This window comes from Zootoca vivipara, chromosome 7, assembly GCF_963506605.1.
Source record: "Zootoca vivipara chromosome 7, rZooViv1.1, whole genome shotgun sequence".
Taxonomy (NCBI): domain Eukaryota; kingdom Metazoa; phylum Chordata; class Lepidosauria; order Squamata; family Lacertidae; genus Zootoca; species Zootoca vivipara.
The window spans coordinates 17,106,464-17,127,454 of NC_083282.1; the positions used below are offsets into that span (position 1 = coordinate 17,106,464).

The 20,991-nt window shown below is 41.9% G+C and overlaps 1 protein-coding gene across 3 annotated transcripts in view; it reads left to right on the plus strand.

Moving 5' to 3' along the window:
- The first annotated feature begins 927 nt into the window (after positions 1-927).
- Positions 928-20,991, plus strand: part of VAV3 (vav guanine nucleotide exchange factor 3) — a 157,405-nt gene continuing 137,341 nt past the window's right edge. The window contains exon 1 of one of the 3 annotated variants that reach the window (XR_009557868.1): positions 928-1,365. Coding sequence is in view for 2 of the 3 variants with exons in the window: in XM_035124355.2 (XP_034980246.1) it covers positions 1,162-1,365 (204 nt within the window). In the remaining variant the exon portion in view is untranslated. The remainder of the gene's footprint in view (positions 1,366-20,991) is intronic. The other 2 variants (XM_035124355.2, XM_035124356.2) reach the window with 2 other exon arrangements.

Here is a 20,991-nt window from a genome sequence, read left to right on the forward strand (position 1 = left end):
CTCAAGAACAATATCCAATAGTCTTGGATAGCCTCCAAGGACCATGATAAAAAAATGGGTCTTTAAGATCAGATTAAAATTATCACTTGGAATCAAACGGCATCATTGGGGACTAGCACTGAAAAGTCCCTGTTCAGTTTGTCCAGCAGCCTAACTGCTTTTACAGGTGAGCGCCCCCTCCAAAGTTATGGTCAGACTGATATGGCTATAGACCCAGTAACTCTGCAGATGCTTCCGATCACATCTCACATTATTCTTGCCCATTGGCCATGCTGGGTGTGGGTGAAGGATGTTGTGGTCCAAAATATCTGCAGGGTGCCAGGTTGGTGACCTTAGAATGCTACCTTAGAGTGCAGAGGTGGTGAACCAGCGGCCTGTGTTTCCAAAACTTGGGTTGCCATTTGTTTTTGGGCTACAACTCCCACCATCCCCAGCTAACAAGACCAGTGGTCAGGGATGATGGGAATTGTAGTAAAAAAAAAAAGCGACCCAAGTTTGGGAAACGCTGCTTCGGCTGATGGTGAGCTCCGATGGCCCTAGCCAACACGGCCAATGATGATGGGAATTGTAGTCCAATAGCGTCAGGAAAGCCGCACAAGTTCCCCTTTCCTTGTTCGGGGGCTTTAAAGGTCACACCCCGCCCTTTGAAACGCGCCTGGATACGTCCTGTCAGCCAGTGCAATACCGGCGCGAGACACGGCATTCTTTCTCTCTTTCTCTCTCTCCCTCCCCCGCCCCCCCCCCGCTTCCAGCTTCCCCTACACCGTCGGCTTTCTGCGCTTCACACCCTCGCTGCGCCTGGCGCGTGAGGTAGAGCGCGCCGGGTCCCTTCAGAGGGCAGCCGGCGTCGCAACCTGAAAGCGCGCGGGTTGGGTGGGCGCACGCGCGCTGCCTTGTTCCTCTTTTCTCCCTCAGGCGCCGCCGGACTCTGTGTCGCTGCGCCGCGAGGGGGACCCGCACGCGCACCAGCTTCCCCGGCTGCCTTTTTGTGCGCCGCTCCTCTCAGTGTGTGCGAGGCGAGGGGCAGAGCAGGAGAGGCGCTGCGGCAGCAGGAGAGGCGGAGAGGCGAGGAGGGCGCGCGGCTTCGGCTGCCTTTGGAGTTCTCGGCGTCGGGCAAAAGCGGGTTCTTCTCTCTTCCCGGGGCTGAGGCGGCGAGCGCGCATGGAGCCTTGGAAGCAATGCGCCCACTGGCTCATCCAGTGCCGGGTGCTGCCGGTCAACCACCGGGTGACCTGGGACACGGCGCAGGTGTTCGACCTGGCCCAGACCCTCCGCGATGGAGTCTTGCTTTGCCAGCTGCTCAACAACCTGCGCCCTCACGCCATCAATCTCAAGGAGATCAACCTCAGACCTCAGATGTCCCAGGTAAAAAAAAAAGAGAGAGAGAGAGAAGTATGGGATGTGCAACGCCGGGCTCTTCCGGGTTTCTGCCTGCGCTATTGTGCCTCCGAGTCCCTCTTCCCCTTCTCCACCCTTCCCCATCCCGCGTTATTAATCGCCTGGTTAATGCCTTTGTTCCAATGCAGGGGTCCTTCCAGGGTGTCACTTTTGTTTGTATTTTGCTTTCACTTTGTTAGCCAGCAGCTCTCAGCAGGGGATGTTTGAATTTGGCAGAGTTGCAAGATGCTCTTTTGCGGGCTGCAGATTATATATATATATATCGAGAGAGAGAAAGATACTTTGCCAGAGAAGTATTTATGTGTGTGGCATGAAGAAACAAAGGTAGAGACCCCGTATAGAGTTCCAGGTAGCATTTTGGAAATAAAAACAACAGTTGTAGTTCCATGATTTGGGGAGATAAAGGAAGTGATGACAATAACAGCAATAATTTAAACCCCAGAATTGAACGCTTTGTGCTGGCCACTGCATATTTTGGGGGTGTACTTTTAAAATTTGAACTCACTGGGGGATGGGGTGAAAGGATACTAGGCTCCATTAAAATGCTCAACTTGGTATTTTTAATATTACTTTGCCGTCTAGTGTGTGTATCTATGTATCTTTTAAATTGTGGCTGTTCTCCTGCTTCTTCCTGGATTCACTTGGGTTAACAATTAGGGGGGGAAAGAGAAACTAAAGAGGAACTGTGTCATGTAAAACGAAGCATCTAGGAAGTTGACTGCCTCCATTACCGTTATCTGTAATTACAATAGACAGGGGAAAGGATAAAATGACAGCCCCAAAGCAAAAAGAAGCTGCTGCTGTTGCTGCCCTCTGAAGGTTTTGTGGGAGGGTTTAAAAGTATTTATCCACTTGTCCCTTAGTATAATGCACATCACAGGGAAACTCACAACAATGCCAGAATGCCTTTTATGAAGGATCTGGCCTCCAGAGACAAAAAACACAAAAGTGAGAGCCAGAGCTGTAACTCAGAGTTGCACTCTGGCACCTTGAATGATGTATATTGTCCTGGGGCTTTTGTATGGGATGAGCTTTAGTTGTGAATGTAGTTTGGAATGGTTTAACATACAAATATAATGGGCACAATGTCACTGTGGTTAAGCCCCATTGATTTCAATGAGAGATTTTTAGGGTGCATACTCTCTATACTTTTAAAGCAATCCTCCCAAAAGGATCTTGGAAATTTTAGTTAAAGGGTGTTGGGAATAGTGAGGGGAAAACTGCAGTTCCCAGGATCCTTTGGGTGGGTGTGCTTTTAATGTTTGGTGAATACACAGCTAAAAGTGCTTCACTTTGGTTGTGTGGTGCTGTCTGATTTCTGAAGAAAGGGAAGTGACCCTCTCAAAATGTTTCTCTGAGTTAAGCTTCTTATATTTGAGGAAGGAAGAGGGAGAGAGAATTTTTAGGTTAGTTGTTTATTATGATATCTTAAAAATGAATAAACTTCAGGGTTGGCAGTTTTTGGCTTGTTTTGCCAACTTCATTCCTGTGCCAGCTAAATTTTCTGACTGTAGTTCTTTTGTCATGTTTGGGAGTAAGCCCAAATTTACCTCATAGGTAAATACTGTATATAGAGAGAGTTGACTTTAACTGTCATTGAAACCTATGAGACAAGGTGGTGATACAACTGTCTTAAGGCACTGCACACTTACTTGGGAGTAAACTCCACTGAACATTATGGGACTTACTACCAAGTAAGCACACAGAGGATTGTACTGTCTGCTCCATTTCTTTCAATGGTGTGTACACCATGAACCTAAGCATGTTTACTCAGGAGTAAGGCTCCCGTGTTTAGTCGTATTTACTCTTATGCAAGTGTGCATGCACTTTTGGGAACCAGGTGGCGCTGTGGGTTAAACCACAGAGTCCAGGGCTTGCTGATCAGATAGTCGGCAGTTTGAATCCCTGCAATGGGGTGAGCTCCCGTTGCTTGGTCCCAGCTCCTGCCCACCTAGCAGTTCGAAAGCACATCAAAGTGCAAGTAGATAAATAGGGACTGCTCTGGTGGGAAGGTAAACGGCGTTTCCGTGCGCTGCTCTGGTTCGCCAGAAGCAGCTTTGTCATGCTGGCCACATGACCCGGAAGCTGTCTGCAGATAAACGCTGGCTCCCTCGGCCTTTAGAGCGAGATGAGTGCCGCAACCCCAGAGTCAGACACGACTGGACTTAACGGTCAGGGGTCTCTTTACCTAAGTGTGCAGTCCTATCTATGAATAGCTTTAGCTGAACTGGCATCTGACCTGCTGTTATCCCAGCACTGTCTATTTCTTGTTTTGTATTTACTCATACCTAAGACTAGGGTTGCCAGATGAAAAAGGGAGATGAGGCTCTTTCACCTTTAATAGTTGTTTAGAAGAGGGAATTTCAGCAGATGTAGCATAGTTTGTAATGCACACCTGCTGGACTTCCCATTTCTAAACAGGTATTAAAGGTGCAAGGGCCCTGTCCTATTTTTCATTTGGCTCCCCTATCCAAGACTATCAATTTATTGCATAGAAGATCATCATCTGAAAACTTGACCTTGTTGAAATCCACAGCACAACTTAATAATAATACTTAACGTTTATATAGCACTTTTGAATACCTTGAGTGGTTTACCAATTATCATGTCATTAATTCGCAGGTGTCCTATAAAATAGGTCAGTAATTAGTATTATTTTTGGACTCCTGTTTCTGAGGCGAGTGGAGGGAGGCTAGGAGAGTGACTTGCTTAAGATCACCAGGTGAGTTTGAATGGGATGTGACTGGAACACGAATCCCCCTGCTCAATCTCTTTGCCACTTCACTAGGTCCGCATGTATAAACCAGTTAATGCCATACATTCGCTGTTCATTGTTGCAGCCTTACAGTGAAATACCAGGAAACATTTCAGCATGCTTATGTATTGTATTTAATTCAATATTATGGGTAAACCCTGATCTTATGAATGCTCACAGTAAGTGTGCATGAGATTACAGCCTTGTGTTTTTAAGTGTGCCATGAATTGCACACCCTGTATATTTTTTAAGCCTCTAGTTTTCTCATTTGCATGATTTGGCTCGAGTGTCCTGGAAATGCAATGTTAATCTTGGCTATGACCCAGCTCCATGCACACACACACATGCAGACACAGACACAGGTGCTTTCCCCATCGTGCTTTGTATGCATCCTTTCCATAGCAGAGACAGGGACAGTCTTGTTAGAGAAAGGCTGCTGGGTGGTGGTCACTGGTTTTTAAATGCCCTTTATCATTTTGAAGATTCAAGTGCCAACAGTTGCCTTTTGTGAGTGGGACTTAACCAAAAACAGTCTCTTTTGGTAAGGCTTCTGAGAAGCAAAATGTGGCAGCAGGATGGGTGATTTTGTCTGACATTCTGTAGAGGCTTAACCTCAACAATATGAGAAAGCTGCAAAATAGCATAATTCTCATGAGTGGTAATTTATACATCCATAGAGCTTAGTGAGTGCTAGTTACTGTATGAACATATTCAGGGTATGCATGTTTATGAATGCCAAAACATGATGTTTTGTTGATTATTATAGAGTAGAAATAATTCCAAGGGTTGCCAGCTCCTGATTTGGAGGGAGGGCTTGTTGTTTTAGCAGCTTCCTGGGCACCTGAGGTAGCCAGTATGGTGCTTCCCATATTTTTTTTGGGACTACAGCTCCCATCAGCTTAATGATACCATATTAGAATGGAATACAGTTCCCTTTGTATTGCAGATATGCATTTAGCCCAGGTTGAAAAACCTGCCATGTTTTTGGGACAATTGAGAAAATTATCCCAAAAGTTAGACTACTTAAATCTCAGCACACAAGCTTGCATTAATTCCCTTGAGGATTTAAGTAGCCTAACAATATATACAGGGTTATGGTTTTCTTTAAAGTCTACAACAATATACAGTATTTCAGAGGTTGAGTCAAGCTTCCCATTTGATAGGGGGGGAGGGAAGCATTTACATCAGCCGTATCAGAGAATAAGTGTGTCATGTTCACTAAACTTAGCTTGTGCATGACACTTGCAGTATTTGTGGAAACAAGATGCAAACAGTGTCCGTTATATGCAACAAAAGTTTGAAAAGCAAAGGAAGCTGTGCCACATGCGGCTTTTGGAAATACGATGCAGCTTATCTGTAGCTCTGTGGATAAAATGCCTATCTGGCTGGACTCCTGCATCTTTAATAGTTGTGTAGAAGGAGGGACTTCCAGCAGGCGTGGTTTCTCCTGCTACAACTGCTGAAATTCTCTCTTCTATTAAAGGTGAATGTATCCTGTCCTCTTTTTCACCTGATCAAAATGATATTTTCAGTGTGGCCTTGGTGCTAAGGAGGCCTGCCCTTGGAACACTGTGTTGGTTCATTTGAAGACATTCAGCTGTGAAGATGTATCTCAAAAGGAGCTATGTTTCAGTAGTGCACTTGGTTGAGATAAAGCACTGGGTCACATACAGTTTATTTGAAAGCAAGCCCCACTGTATTCAGCAGGGCTTCTTCATTTCCCTGAGAGTAAACTCTGTTCAGCTCTCCTGGATTTATGCCTGAGTAGACATGTCTTGCTGTACACTGTTCATCTAACTTTCCTCTAAAAAGCAGAATGCCTAAGTTCTTAAAAGGCAAAATACTTTTGCTTGCGTTTGCAAAACCTGTGAAACACACTTCAGGGAGGCTCTTATGCATGTAGAATTCATCTGTGGGATTTGTTCCTTATCCCTGTAGGCAATGAGCTTATCCTCTAATGTTTATGATAGGGTTGCTAATTGCTGCTATTTTCTTGGACTCCAGTTATGGATCTAGTTCCTTGTGATTTTTCTATTACTGTGATCCATAACATATTGCATAGTGTTCTAAGTCCCATTTCCCATGCTTAATGCCATTTAAGTGGCCTAAGATCACAGCCTGGAGTTGCTAGGTCTTGTTGTGCATGTGAGTTTTCAGTGAACTGTAATACCTGAACTCTTTTAGGCAGCCTATTGAAAATACTGTGTTCAAGTGCTGTGATTTGCTTGCCTTTAAAGATCCTGTTTGGATGATGAACTGGAGTGGTTTCCATACAGTAAGTAATGTTCCTGTCTTTTCTTCATCATCTGCTAATTAAAATTAGCTGTCTGGGCTAATAAAATTGATTTTAGCCATCATCAGTAAGACACAGGAGTGGTTTGGATAGATTTTGAAAGCAAAGCACTCACTGGCATATTTTTTGCCCAAAGGCTATTTTCTCTTAAGACCTGCAATGATTGTTCTTATTTATGTATTCTTCGGAATTTATAAGATGCTCAGTATATTAAAAAATACTGAAGCAGTGTACAAAAATAGAATATAAATCATAGTGCAAATAATAAAATAATATTATGACTGTGAAGAATTAAATGGAAAATTCACAAATACCGAGGGGTGTGTGGGAGAAGGAGAAATATTTCCAACAAGCAGAATGTTGTACAGTACTCAGAAGTAAATCTTACTGAGTTCAATATTGCTTGAATGTCCTGGAAAGTAAGTTACTTAAGATTGCATGTTTGCAGTCCTGTACATTCACTTGGGAATGAGTCTCATTGAATTGTGGGATTTACTTCTGAGTAGACATCGATAGGATTGAGCTGATAATGTTTCAAATTGGGTTGCTAATACTTGCTATTGCATGTTTCTTGATCAGCCATTCATTTCCAGTGTAAATGGAACAATTTATTTCAGTGAGAGTGGAAGACAGTTCACTTCCTGTGCATGCATTCTGCATTTCACAGAATTTTTTGCTCCATCTTTGCTCAGGTCAGATTGTGACTTTGCACAAAACATTTATTTCGGGCCTCAATGTGGAAAGATTAGTTTCTGAAAGAAGAATTGCTTGCTCGTAGGAACCTCAGACTCAAATAAAGGCATGTTCCAATGTGTCTAAGGTTGATAAGAGATTTATCTGGGTGCAGATAACTTGGGCGCATTTCCAGTGGAACAAACCTTGGAGAGCTGTTTATTCATTTCCCTAGTATTTTATGGTGTGGTCGTGGGATCATCTTATTTCGGTCTAGCTTGACAATATTGCTTCTTATACAGACTATATACTGAACTTTTGTATTCATAGCAATGAGCTCTAGCGCTGTAGTGTAGCTGCGTTTTGTACAAATGAGTTGCCCCATTTCCTGCATTGGGCTTAACTCAGATCCTTGCAGAAATCTGAGATATAACATGTACGGTGAGAATATGCTAAAATGATCACAAGTTTAACAAACAAAAAATGATACATAATAACCTCAATTGCTTGGACTATTGTCCATAACTAAGAAGATATATTGTATTGGCAGCAGCGTTATTGTAATGGATCAGGGAGGGAAGTGTTTTCTGGGAGACCACTTTTGTAGAAGTGTTCCCGTCCCCTGAAATAATTATTCCATTAGACAGAATGAATTTCTTGCCATACCCATGTCTGTCAGTCCTGTGGTCACCAATGGGCAGTTATACTTAGACCAGGTAACCAGATGAGTGGTAATTTTGCTTGCTTTTAGACCAAATCACCTGTTTCAAAAACATGAATTAAAATAGGCTTATATTGTTTTAGAACTCTTGGGATAGCTGCTTTGTAATTTGGTTTTGAAACACTTTCTTCAAAGAGATCTGTTAGACCATCAGATTTCTAAACAGGAAGGCTAAGATTGCTGTGCAGCCTGTGTGAAAACGCAGATGTTTGTTTTAAATATATTTAAAAGTAAACTTTGGATTAACTGGGTGGCTTTATTAAATAGTTGTTTAATTTTGAAGAGTGAGGATGGCTTAGTTTAAGGATGTATGCATTATCTGTGAGCCATGGAACTTGGCTTCCATAGTGCCTCTTGAGGGTTTTGTTTTGTTTTTCCTGGAGGATTAAAGCAACAGAGGCTTTTAAAAACAAAAATACTGATAGACAAGGCGTTTTGACTTCTGAAATCCCTGTGCATAGAAATGAATTGAGGAAAATAGTAATGGAGAAAGATCCAGTCTAAACAAACATTTATTTGGGTCCATTTACACATTCAGCAGTAAGTATAAAATGTTAAACATAGATAAATGTTATTTCTGGCTGCGACTAAAAATTGCTTGCTTGAATGCTTATCTCAAAAAAGAATTCTATGTTTGTAGGAAAACTAGCGCCAAGTCATTTCATCTGTGCCCCCACATCCTCCCCCTATGGCTTGGCGCTAGTTTTCCTACAAACATAGGGCAACTGGTGGTAGAAGGAGTGTTTGCCTGGAGTAGTGTTGTCCCTTGACTTTCGATCACCTTCCAAATTGAGATCCCCCTCATTTTGCAGAAGTTGAGGGGAGCAGGGAGGGTGGGGTGCATACCCTCCAACATTTCTCTGATGAAAATAGGGATGTCCATAATAATAATAATAATAATAATAATAATAATAATAATAATTTACATCTTGTCCATCTGACTGGGTTGCCCCAACCCCGCTGGGCAGCTTCCAACATATATAAAAACATAATAAACATAGTAAGCTTCCCTAATCAGGGCTGCCTTCAGATGTCTTCTGAAGGTTGTTTAGTTACTTATCTTTTTGGCTGGGGGTGGTGGTGGTCATGTAACTCCATACCCTCCAACATTTCTCTGATGAACATAGGGGCGTCCTAAGGAAATGCGGGACATTCCGGGATCAGAAACCAGGACGGCTTTTGTAAATCTGGGACTGTCCCTGGAAAATAGGGGCACTTGGAGGGTCTGGGGGTGTGAACCAGTTTTAATTTGGCCCAGCTTTAAGGGGCCAAACATAAAATGGGGGTTGATCCATTTGAACATTTTTTCGGTGCCACGCCTTCAGTTCCTTTTATCATTTCCTGTATTGGTTGGTGTGGGTGGTTTGTGAACATAGGCCTGGACAACGTGGAATCTGGGAGATTACGTGCATTGGGTTTATGGGCCTACACACACACACACACACACACACACACACACAGGCTTACTATGTGTGGATGCGGGACAAGGAGGCATGATCATTCTTTACTACCACATGTAGCCTAATGGGGGAGAAATTCAATTCATTTTACCTTTCAAGTCAGATTCAAACTTTCCAAAACAATACAGGAACTTGAAACACATGCTTCTCCTGCCAAACAGTGCTTACAACAATGCATATATCTGGTAAAAGTGTGCATAAAAATGAATACGAATATATTTGCAAAAATGATGTACAAAAATGCATTACATTCAGAAAACTTGCAAAAATGTGTACATTAGTCAAAACTACATAAAAAAGTATTTATTGAGAGAAATTAGAGCAAAAGTGCTCAATAATTTTCATGGAGATAAAAAAAAACACAGGGTGGCTTACTTCCGGTGGGATGTCTTATTTTTTTGTTACCGGTACGGTTTTTTACGGCTCAGGGCACTGGATCAGGGCGCTGCTGGGCTCTCTTGAGTGCTCGGCGCTGCAGCAGCCACCGGTTCCGGGTGGCGGGGCGGCAGGCGTCCTTGGCCGGGCCAGGTGGAGGCCGCTGGCTGAGGCACTCCGCCCGCCGCTGCAGGGCGCTCCAAGCTCCTTGGCCAGGCCAGGCAAGGAAGAAGCAGTGAGCCCAGCAGTGGCGGCAAGCACGGAAGCGGCAGGGACGGCGGTGGACGAGAAGGCGGAGCGCGGGGATGCAGCCAGCAAGGTGGGAGCGCGATCAGCTGTTCACAGCTGATTGCGCTCCTGCAGTGCTGGCCGCATGGAGTGACTCTGTGAGTGGAGGGGCCTGTGGGGGTTGGTTTCCGTGGCGCGGAAGTATGGCTTATTTTCGGGGTATGTCTTATATTTCTCAAATGCTTAAAAACCATGCCATGGCTTACTTTATGACTACGTATTAAAAAAGGGGAAACGGTGTGTGTGTGTGTGTGTGTGTGTGTGTTTGTGTGTGTATGTATGTGTATATATATATATATATATATATATATATATATATATATATATATATATATATATATATAGTGTCAGTTCAAATGACAAAAAAAGACTTAAGAATGGGGCAATTTTTGAATTCGAAATTCTTTGATGAAGAGCTGGAGAACATTATAAAGAACAGCAGATACATTTTCTTTGTATAAGTACACAGAGACCTTTTGAATTGTGTAGTTTGTATCTGTGAATAATGGACACCTGCTTTAATAACGCATATAAAACTACTTCTGTAAGTAGCCCCACTGAGACCCAATTATTTTTCCATGCTTGTAGAATAATGTTTGACACCACTAAAGTCAATCTGCTCATAAACCACTTGGGGGAAAGTGATCTGAAAAAGTTCTCTTTCTCTCTAGGCGTATATATGAAAGAACAGCAAGGACTTTTACTATGTTTCTTCAGAGAAAGCTTTTTGGCGTTACTAACAATATTTCAATTTTGCCAAGGAGATAGAGGGCAGAGGTTCATCTGAAGATGTCCTGAGATGTGCCTTCTATTTTGAGGCTATTCAAGAAGAAAGGGAGCATGTTGTACTTTCATGATTTTTATCCTTTTACTTGAAGTATTGTGATGCTATTTGCTAGATTTACAGCCCAGCATGGCAGTATTTAGGAAGTTGTGTGATAAAAGTGGAAGCTGCTATTTGAATCACTGTGGCAAAATCATGAGCCTTGGTTTGGACAACATGCTAAGCCAAACTATGGTTTAGCCCAGTGTGGTGCAGCAGCAAAATGACAAGCAACGATCAAAGTCTCCTCTCCTGGAGCCTGCACGTTCGAAGCTATGGTTTTGCTTAGCATGAGATGCTGACCAGTCCACTGTGTCTCTTTTGAAGGAGAAAGACATTGAAGCAGATGTAAGCAGAGGGAGAAGCAGAAAGGAGCCGCACTAGCGGCAGAATGAGGTATTGGGAGCAAATACACACATGTGCAAAGGGACCCAGGTGGCGCTGTGGGTTAAATCACTGAGCCTAGGGCTTGCTGATCAGAAGGTTGGCGGTTTGAATCCTTGTGACGGGGTGAGCTCCCGTTGCTTGGTCCCAGCTCCTGCCAACCTAGCAGTTCGAAAGCACGTCAAAATGCAAGTAGATAAATAGGAACCGCTACAGCGGGAAGGTAAACGGCGTTTCCATGTGCTGCTCAGGTTCGCCAGAAGCGGCTTTGTCATGCTGGCCACATGACCTGGAAGCTGTACGCCGGCTCCCTCAGCCAATAATGCGAGATGAGCGCGCAACCTCAGAGTCGGTCACGACTGGACCTAATGGTCAGGGGCCCCTTTACCTTTTACATACATGTGCATGTGTGGAGAAAGCAAAGTGAAGAATGAAGTTTGCCCAAGAAGAGATACGGAAGTGCAAAAACCAAACCTATGAATTTAGAAAAAGGACCCCCCTTGCAATTTTGGAGTTGTTTGAACTTCAAGCAAATATGAGTTGAGGTGGCTGTACCTTGGCTATCATATGGCCCCGTGTCATGAGGCCAGGCTAATTACATGTTGGTGACTAAGGCTCATTGCCAGGACAGTAGCATTTGCTGTGCTCTCTGTTTTGTAAGAGTACAGTGTTACTAGCAGGAAAGTAAAAGATCTTGGATTTTACCTCTGACCTCATTCAGTTTCAAAGTTTTATTGAAACCAGAAGGGAAAGATTTATTGGGGCATGTTTATAGGAAAAGTAGTAGATGCAGGGTTAGTTATAAGAGTCGAGGAAAGCCTGTAAGGAGGGAATGCATAATCCTTTCCCTGTTTTCTCTCTCAAAATAGTGGCTTTTCTTTCTGAAGGTGAAAGAATTAGGGGCCATCAAAAAAAGGATTGAGATGGCTCTCCCTACTGACACACTGGGCCCTACTTCACTTCACAGTTCCTAATTACGGTACAATTGTTTCTTGTTTTGGAAAATGGGAGGCTCTGCATGGTATTACATGAAACATAATAGTAAGGTCTAAAATTTATGGAGGTGATAAACCTGTGTATGGGTTGCGCTACTTATTCTGGCAGATGAGGTTCATCTGATTAAATGCTTCTTCATTAAAAAAAATCTTTCCATACAGAAAACATGGAGGAAGGAGGCAAGTATTGAATTCTGCTCTCTGACATTTACTTTTATGTGTGGAGGGGTATTGTTATTGCTGTTGTATGCAGCAGCATTCTGCCCCTACAATATGATGTGGTACAGTCAAGTTATAGATTTGCCACTGCAGTCAGAATTCACTTGATGTACTGCAGTATCGAATGGGACAACTATAGAGATACAAGGGGACTTGGTTTTCAGTGGCTCACATTCAGTTCTGTGGAACAAATTGGCATGTTGCAGTCTGCTCTGGGACTGCAGCTTGACTTACTGAATTGTATGTTCATGGGGAGGAAGGGTCGTTCGGAAATGGAACTGCTAACAAACAATGGGTTGTGTTTGAAGTATCTTCTCCATTGTTGCTCCATCCTTGTTTGTTCCTCCCAAGTTCTTCTGTTGTTGTTGATGGAAAAAACAGTGTCATGAGTCTACTTGCTTCCATTCTTAGTAATAATATTTTGATGAGGTAGCTGCATCTTCAATTTCTGTTCCTCTTGTCCAGTCTGTATTATGATGCTATCTTTGCTGTTTTTTTTCCAGAGTTGTGGGCTTTTGTTCTAAATAAAGATACCAAATTGGCATTGAAACATTTTATGTATTACATTCATAAGGTAGGTTGGTCTGGGACATTGTTCCAAGGTCAACCGATAAGCTGTGTGTCTGAGTGGGGATCTGAACCTAGGCCTCCCTATTGTCTTGTATTTTAATACTTTATGTAACCTTCCTTTCCAACTAAAATGCCCAAGGCAGCTTAACAATAACGTCTATGCTAGAATATGACATTAGATGTTCATCTAAGTGATTTTCTCTTGAGACATTTCCATGCATCTATGAGATTCATCTAGTTCAGGCATCCCCAAACTTTGGCCCTCCAGATGTTTTGGACTACAATTCCCATCTTCCCCGACCACTGGTCCTGTTAGCTAGGGATCATGGGAGTTGTAGGCCAAAACATCTGGAGGGCCGCAGTTTGGGGATGCCTGATCTAGTTCTTCCATTGTAAAGATTCTCTGGTGGGTACGAAGCCCAATCTACATTGAAAACTGTTGCCAACAGCCCAAGCATTTAAAGAGATCCATCCCCTTTGCAGGTCCTGGTCCCTACATTGTGCTCATTATGCCATACAGGATCTAGCATGTACCCTGTACAGGGGTTGTATATATGTAGTAGGTGGAAAGAAAAGATTTCCAACAACTCTGCCGCATATGTGGGAAAGTAGGTTGGTCTAATTCTCAGAAGCACTCAAGAGCACTTGCTTTATCATTCTTCATCAGATAGTATTTCCCCAGACCTGGTGGCAAATGAGTGTGTAGCCGGGTCACAATACCATTACTTTAGGGGTATTTCAAATTATGTCCTGTGCAAATGTGGGTGGCAAGCATGTGTGTAGTAGTCCTAAATTCCATTTGCTTGCTACATATGTGTCAAAAAGTATGCAGTTGTAAGGATTGCTTGGAAAATGTATGCTAAGTGCTTTGATCATTCTAAAGTGCTATATGAATACTAAAACATTTTACCTGCTTTGCAAGATCAAAGCAAACAAGCAATCTATTGATTTTAAAAATATGTATCTTATAATTACTGCCTTATGTACTGTATTGCGTTTTAAAACCCGTTTTAAAACCTTGGTTTCCTTTGGTCAGAGAGTGTAATTTATTAATACTTGAAACAGATGTGATAGCTTCCTTGTCTAAACCACTACAGTGTAATTTTGAGCATACACTGGGTATAGAACGTGTGTTTTCACAGCAGTGCTTCATCATCTGAGTCAGAGATGCAAATGCCAGGTTGTCAAATGACAGCGAAGGGATTGGGAGCAAGCCTCACTTCGTCCCCTTCACCTTAGTAGAGTTCACACATTCAAATGTGAGCTTCTGTTGGAAAGACGCATGGTGAGATGAACTCTGCTAAGTTAAAGGAGCAAACTTAGTGAGGAATTCCCCTAGGACTCTGTTTTGTAAAAAAATAATATAGAAGGTCAAGGCACTGGATCTACCATGTCAGCCTTGAGAACTGAACCACCATTGGGTTCTTACTTGGGGACTTTAAGACTAGATATGCGGCTGAATGGAAGGAACTATGTTTTCAGCTTTGAGAGGAAGAGGTTGTGGTGGACGGGTCATTTAAAAACCAGTCATGCCTCTGTGGACATGATTTTGTGGGCTAGGGCATCACCTTACCTTTCACTGCCCCAAGTGGTGGCCTGTCACTCAAAAGACTATGAGATACCGGTATCTTAAAAGTATGGAAATGTGGAGAAAAAGTCATCACACGATAACTATCTCACCTTAAAACACTTTTTTTTAAAGCTTACTCCATATGTTGCAGGGGCACGAAAGCTGCCACTTCCCTGTAAAGTCTGCCAGGTAATGATTGCTGGGAAAATACATATTTTGTTGTTTTCCTGTCATTAGATTCCATGCTGCTGTACTGTCTGCCATGTGGGTTGGGTGAACGAAACGGTATTGTTAAATACCAGCATTGCTCTCTGTGAATGCGCTGGTGTTGGTGTGGGAAGGAACCGATTGTTAGTCTTCCTCACCTATCCCCCCCCCCAATATATTATGTGAGCAGCAACCACAATGTTCCAAGAATATATGAAAACGGCCATACAGCTGTGCTGTCAGATGTATGAAAATGAAGTGTAGGCCTATAATCCTTTTCAAGTGTTGCTCGGTTTATAGCGGAGTCCTATAGCTTCCTATCGTACAGCAGGCCTTGAGAAATTGATTAGCTGAGATCAAAGCCATGACTGACTGACTGGAATGCTGATTTGCAATTTAAAGCAGTCTTGAGGGGATGAGAGAGGATCATGTATGTTAAAGCAGATGAGTGGTGTTGGAAACAGTAGGGTTGCTGGTAACATTCTATGTGTAGGCTCATATGTTGCAAACGGGAGCATGCTACCACTAGTTTTGGATTCATGAATCCCTTGTGGATCCAGTTAATTTATGCGTGGTGCGTTCCCTGCTCCAGGAACCTTCCTTTCTCTTGAATGCTACATGTTTTATGGCCACTCTGTTGCATAGGCTTTGTTTCTTCTGAATAATGAGATGGATGGTGCAAGGAGAGATATTGTTGTACAGAACTGTCCTTTAACGATAGCTTGCATATTCATTTAATAAAATTTATATACGACACCTCAGAGCAATTTTATGGAAACAGATCAATTATTGTCCTTGGGAGTTTTCAGTCCGTAAATCCAAATGTAGCTTGGTAAGCGTTTTAAAAGAACTTTGCTTCTGGAGGGAAAGAGTAGAATCTTAGATTTTCATCAGGCTGCTATATATCCCCCCCATAAAATGTTTTTGGGAGGGGTGCTATTGGTTTGTTCTTGCTCTTGTTTATATTGTGATTTTTGTGTTCTCATTTTGTCTTTTTACGTTGTGAGCCGCTCTGTGATCTTTGGATGAAGGGTGGTATACAAATTTAATAAATAATAATAATAATGCTGTTGTTGGCACCTGTCTGTCTTGAAACAATTGAGTGCATATCTGGATGTGAAGCCAAGCTGCTGTGTTAGCAGCACTGAAGTGACTCCCCCAGGGTGGAAGCCTGGGCAGTGTGTATTCCATTTTTCTTTGTTTTAATAGTATTTCATGTTATGCAATATTAAATACATACAACATAATAAAGAGCCTCAAATTGAACTCCCCTGTCTCCAGTGAAATCATATACATCCAGCCAAATTAGAAATTATATTTAGTTTTCCTCTAATAGATACCGATCTGTTCTGGGTCGTTGTTAATTAGAGTAGTAGCAAAGTGTGCTTGGGAGATAAAAACTGCTATTCAGAGAGGATTTTCATTTGCTTGGAAATTATTGCAGATCAGAGAATATCTGCAAAAACCTTTCTCCTCTATTAGCATGATGGTGCAGCTTTACATCATAGAACAAAATAGGTTGCAATAGATGGCAGATTCCAAAATGGATTCCATTTCTATATAATAGTAAACGTAGCAAGATAGAGACCCCCCCCCCCGTCAGTGTATATTTATTTTACATGACTGTAATCAAATGGGAGAAAAGCAGAGTTGGCTCTAGGGAAATAATTTATTTTGTTATCCAGAATCAATTTCTCCCATAATTGAGAAATCACTACCCTCCTGCTCTAAAATGTGACATTATTTCCAAGATCAAGGTACATGGGACTGGGAAATAAAAGTGACTTTTCTCATCACATCCCACCTAATACAGTTACTGTGCTAGCTCCATTTGAAGACGAACTTATGCCCAAGTTACATTGAAGTGAATGGAGGTCACGGTGCAATAGAGAGTATTGGAAACTGTTACTTAGTGTAGTAAAGTCAGCCGGTCACTTTCAGGTGGAATGGTGTACTCTTTTTATTAAGAGTGCAGACTATGCTGGACAAAACTGTGTTAACAATTTGAATGGCTGTGGCAATTGACTTTCTGCCACCCAGCTCAGAATATTGAGCAACGCGATAGAAAATTGCATATCGGTCCCCTTTGCAGTTCAATTTCACATTGGGGGTGGGGGGTGGGGTGGGGAGTTTGAAGGAAATTCAAAGCTGGTTCCTCAGCTGAAGCACCACAGACTTTCTGACCCCATAAGTTGCTGTGGGATGTGTAAAGCTGATTATTGGCTACAGGAGCTGTGGACATAGGGGAATAAAAGATGTGGGGAGGAGTACATTCATCACCAAGCTCTCAGCAAATTGAAAGGATTCCCCACCCCATTTAGCAGCTCCTTTGGGCCAATCCTTAAGCAGGAGGCAAGGGTGCAGTATATCTGCCTCCCATCAAGACCCGTTCTGGGAAGATCATGATTATAAAGGAGCATTGGCCCATTGATTTACAGCCTGCATTAATGTCTCCAAGTCTAGAACTGCATTCCTTTCGAAAAGGACATTATTTTTATCTGGCTGAATCATCCGCCACCCTCTTTTCTAATGTTTTGTTTTGCTGTTATCTTGAAAGAGAGCCAAATGCTTTGAAAGCAACGTTCACTTTTTTTTTTACTTCCTGCAATTTGTGCCTCTGAAGTAGAAAGTCTGAAATCCCCAAACACTCTGTGACTTATGTCAGTTTTGTTTTTAGTTTGCAGAATACAGATGTTCTTACGTTTTGTGTTGCTTTTGTACCTCCTTCAAATCACCTTAATTAATGTAATTTTCCTACCCCATGTTACATTTCTAACACTTCCTTTTTTAAAGTGATTGCTCAGATCCAAATGCCTTATTGTCCTTTTCTCCTCCGGTGCTGCCATTTTCTCCCTCACACTGCCCCCACTTACCTGTGTTTCCAACAGGCCCAGGAATCCAATCGCCAACACTTTCTGCAATCTCAGTTAAGTGAGTAAGTGTTTTTCCTGGTTGTCTTGTCCACACTTACATTTGTGAGCTTTGATGGCATGAAATAATAATATTGGCTCCCTTCCAGTTTACAAAATCTTTGCCTTGTTTGCACTCTAACACAGACAAGTGGCTCTTTACCAGCCTGTTTCAAAGGTGAATTCATGTGCTTATATTTGAAGTAGCCTGGATAACTTAAGCTTCCATTGTATATTGGCTGTAGAAGCACTATGCCTGCTCAGGTGTTAAGTGCTGTATCTGTGGCTACTAAATAAAATAGTAATAAAAATCCTTGTGGCAAGATCTACCTATTGGTCTATATGTGTCCATTTGAATCCCTGAATGAAGGTAATGCAGTATACACATGAAGAACCCTATGCAACATGAGTTGGTAGAGCACGAGACTCTTAATCTCAGGGTTGTGGGTTCAAGCCCCATGTTAGGTAAAAGATTCCTGCGTTGCAGGGGGTTGGACTAGATGACCCAGATGATCCCTTTCAACCCTACAATTCTATGATTCAGAACTTGCTAGTGGTATGTATGAGGGCTTCATTCAAGCATTCAAATGAACATGTGTAGAGTACGGGTAGAGTTTGCTGCAACCCATCTGTGTGCATTTATTATCCACTGAACATGGCTATGGATACCTTTTATGTTAGTGCAGAGTTAATACTGAATTGCTGACTACCTGTGACTCTACCTTTGCTTCCCCTTATCAGTTATTTAGTCTTCAGTTGTTTTCCTCAATATAATACTCTACCTGCCCATAGGTGCTGTACCTATCTTCAAGTTGTATATGGACCTAAAATTATTTCTGTTACTTGAAACATGGCGTAACTAATTATTTGTTTTATTTTGCAAGTTTTCAATTGGTCCATGGTTTTGTGCTATGTGAATGAGCTTGTGAGAGTATTCAGCTTGCCTGCTACCCTCTCCCTTCTCTTTGGCATTCTTGGGTACAAGACTGGAAGTTTTTGCTCCCAGTTTTAAAGAAACCACAGTGCTGCATGGCATTCAAACTTAGAGAAGTGTGGTTTGTTTAAAACTGGGAGCAAAAGCTTCCAGTCTACTACATATGCTAAGAAAGAGGAGAAAAGGGAAAGGGGAAATATATGACCTCAAGCCTTTTACATGATTTCCTGTTTTCTATGTGAATTTAGTTGTTTGAAGTGTTTTTTGTTTGTTGAACCCCTCCCCCTTTCTCTGTTTCATAATTACTACCACGATTAAATGGGTTTATGTTTGGTGGTCATTTCTTTTAATCCAGTCCAGTTGAGTTTAAAAGTAGAGGTTTTGTTATCCACTTCAGCAAAGGCTGGATTGCAGTTTTAGAATTGGGATTCTGTTGTTGTTATCTTTCTATATTTTGACAGCTCCTGACATCAGTTCTGTTATAACCCCCTCATTTATTGCTGGGGTTCATCAGGGTCGAGTCTACTCTATACTGCTTAAAATGAAACACAAAACTTTGCTGATTCAACCCAAATTCTGCTCCAAGAAAAGTTGAACTCACATACATTATAATAAATGGGTCAAATTGCATATTCACTTGTTTTGCATACATTTTGTCTTGCTAGGGTAGTTAACATTAGTACGTTGTCTGTTTTTACTTTAAGCCATATTTAAACAAAATGTTGTTCTGTTGTGTTTTATTGTTGTTCCTTTCTCTCTCTCTGTGAACAATAAAAATGGGTTGTAAATAATAGAAAGAAAAGAAAAGAGAGAGAGAGAGAGAGTGAGAGAGAGAGAGAAAGAAAGAAAGAAAGAAAGAAAGAAGGCCCTACCACCAACTGCTGGGAATATTGTTTAGCCAGCTCTTTGGCTTTTGACACTTCCACTGGTTTCGTCCATATATTTTCAAGCTAGAAGATGTAGAAACATTTTATACACACACAGCTTTCTAGAATGTCTCCCCTTTATGCAATACGGAGGAGTCCACCCCCTCACCTTTAAAAAAAGAAAACAAATGTTAGCTGAGCACCACCAACTCAGCCAAACATATTTTCTCTGAAAAAGCAGTGGATCAAAGAGGGTGGAGGTGGATGTGGATGTGGATGTGGTAGTGGTGTGTGTCTCTCTGTGTGTGTAGGTGACTGGAAGAGGAAAGGGGTACACAACTTACCCCACTGCCTTTAGTGACATTTAATAGCTTTAGAAGTTACATTCAGATAAAAAGGGAGGGGGAGATCATGTCAGCAAAACATACATGTGGCTCATGACTACTGCATGATTTGGCCCTGAGATTCTCAGGAGGGTGAATCCTGCCATATTATTTGTTTTGCTGCAGAATTGCAACTCTCTCTTCCTCTCCTGACTTCCATCCTCTAGCAACACATGACAGTAGAGTCATACTTCTTTTGGTCCACTTCAGCACTTGGTTTGCAGGCTTGAAAGAGCTGAACCATAAAAATAGCTTCTCTTTGCAAATGATGCCTCTCCTGAACCCCTCTCTTTGTGTGTCCTGCATTTATAATGTGAATACTGGGTGCATGTATTTTACTTACTGTAATGTACACTGAACTTTGAAAATTGTTCTCTTTGGCTTCCGTACAGCAATAAGAAACATTTTGCAAGTGACACTGTCAAGTCTAAAATTATGAAAATGCTGTGATGCAGGGAGCATCTATAATATCTCTACCCCACCTGCAGCATCTACTTGGATTACCTGTTTCTTTCTCTATTTTGTTGCTTGTACAGCCTATATGTCTGTGGTCCTTTTAGGGCAATCATGGACCTGCTTTTGCTTGTCCCTTTTCCTTATTTCCAACTGTAACTAAGTCTGTAGGTGGCGGTTGACAATGTTTTAATCACGAACAGCAACAATACGCCTTTGAAAACAGAAGCTCTTTCATCTATATAAAGCAAAGGTATTATGGAAAGCTTTATGCATATAAAATGTCATTTTGGGTTTTGCTTGTGCTGCAGGCAGATTATCCTTTTTGGTTTCTAACTTTTGACTTGCTGAATTCATACTTCAGCGGTACCAAGCATGTCACAGATTTAGCAAACACACCACTGTTTACTTCCCCTCCCCCCAAATGAATCTGTAGAAGTGTATGGTGACATTGCTCTGGTTTTGTTTTTGTTTTTAAAAAGCTTTTGGGTAAACATGGGTCTGTGACATATATATTTATACATTTTCTAAATTGTCGTTCTAACAAGGACTCAAGGTGACTTACAATATGCTAAAATTATGAGGATATTTTTAATGCGCTTTTGCCACATTTGTATTGTCTTCCTGGATTAAAAGGGCTCTAATGTATTTTTTAAAGTCACCATGGAACTTCCCATTTATTTCCAGATCAATAAGATTGATGAGGCTTAAATTAA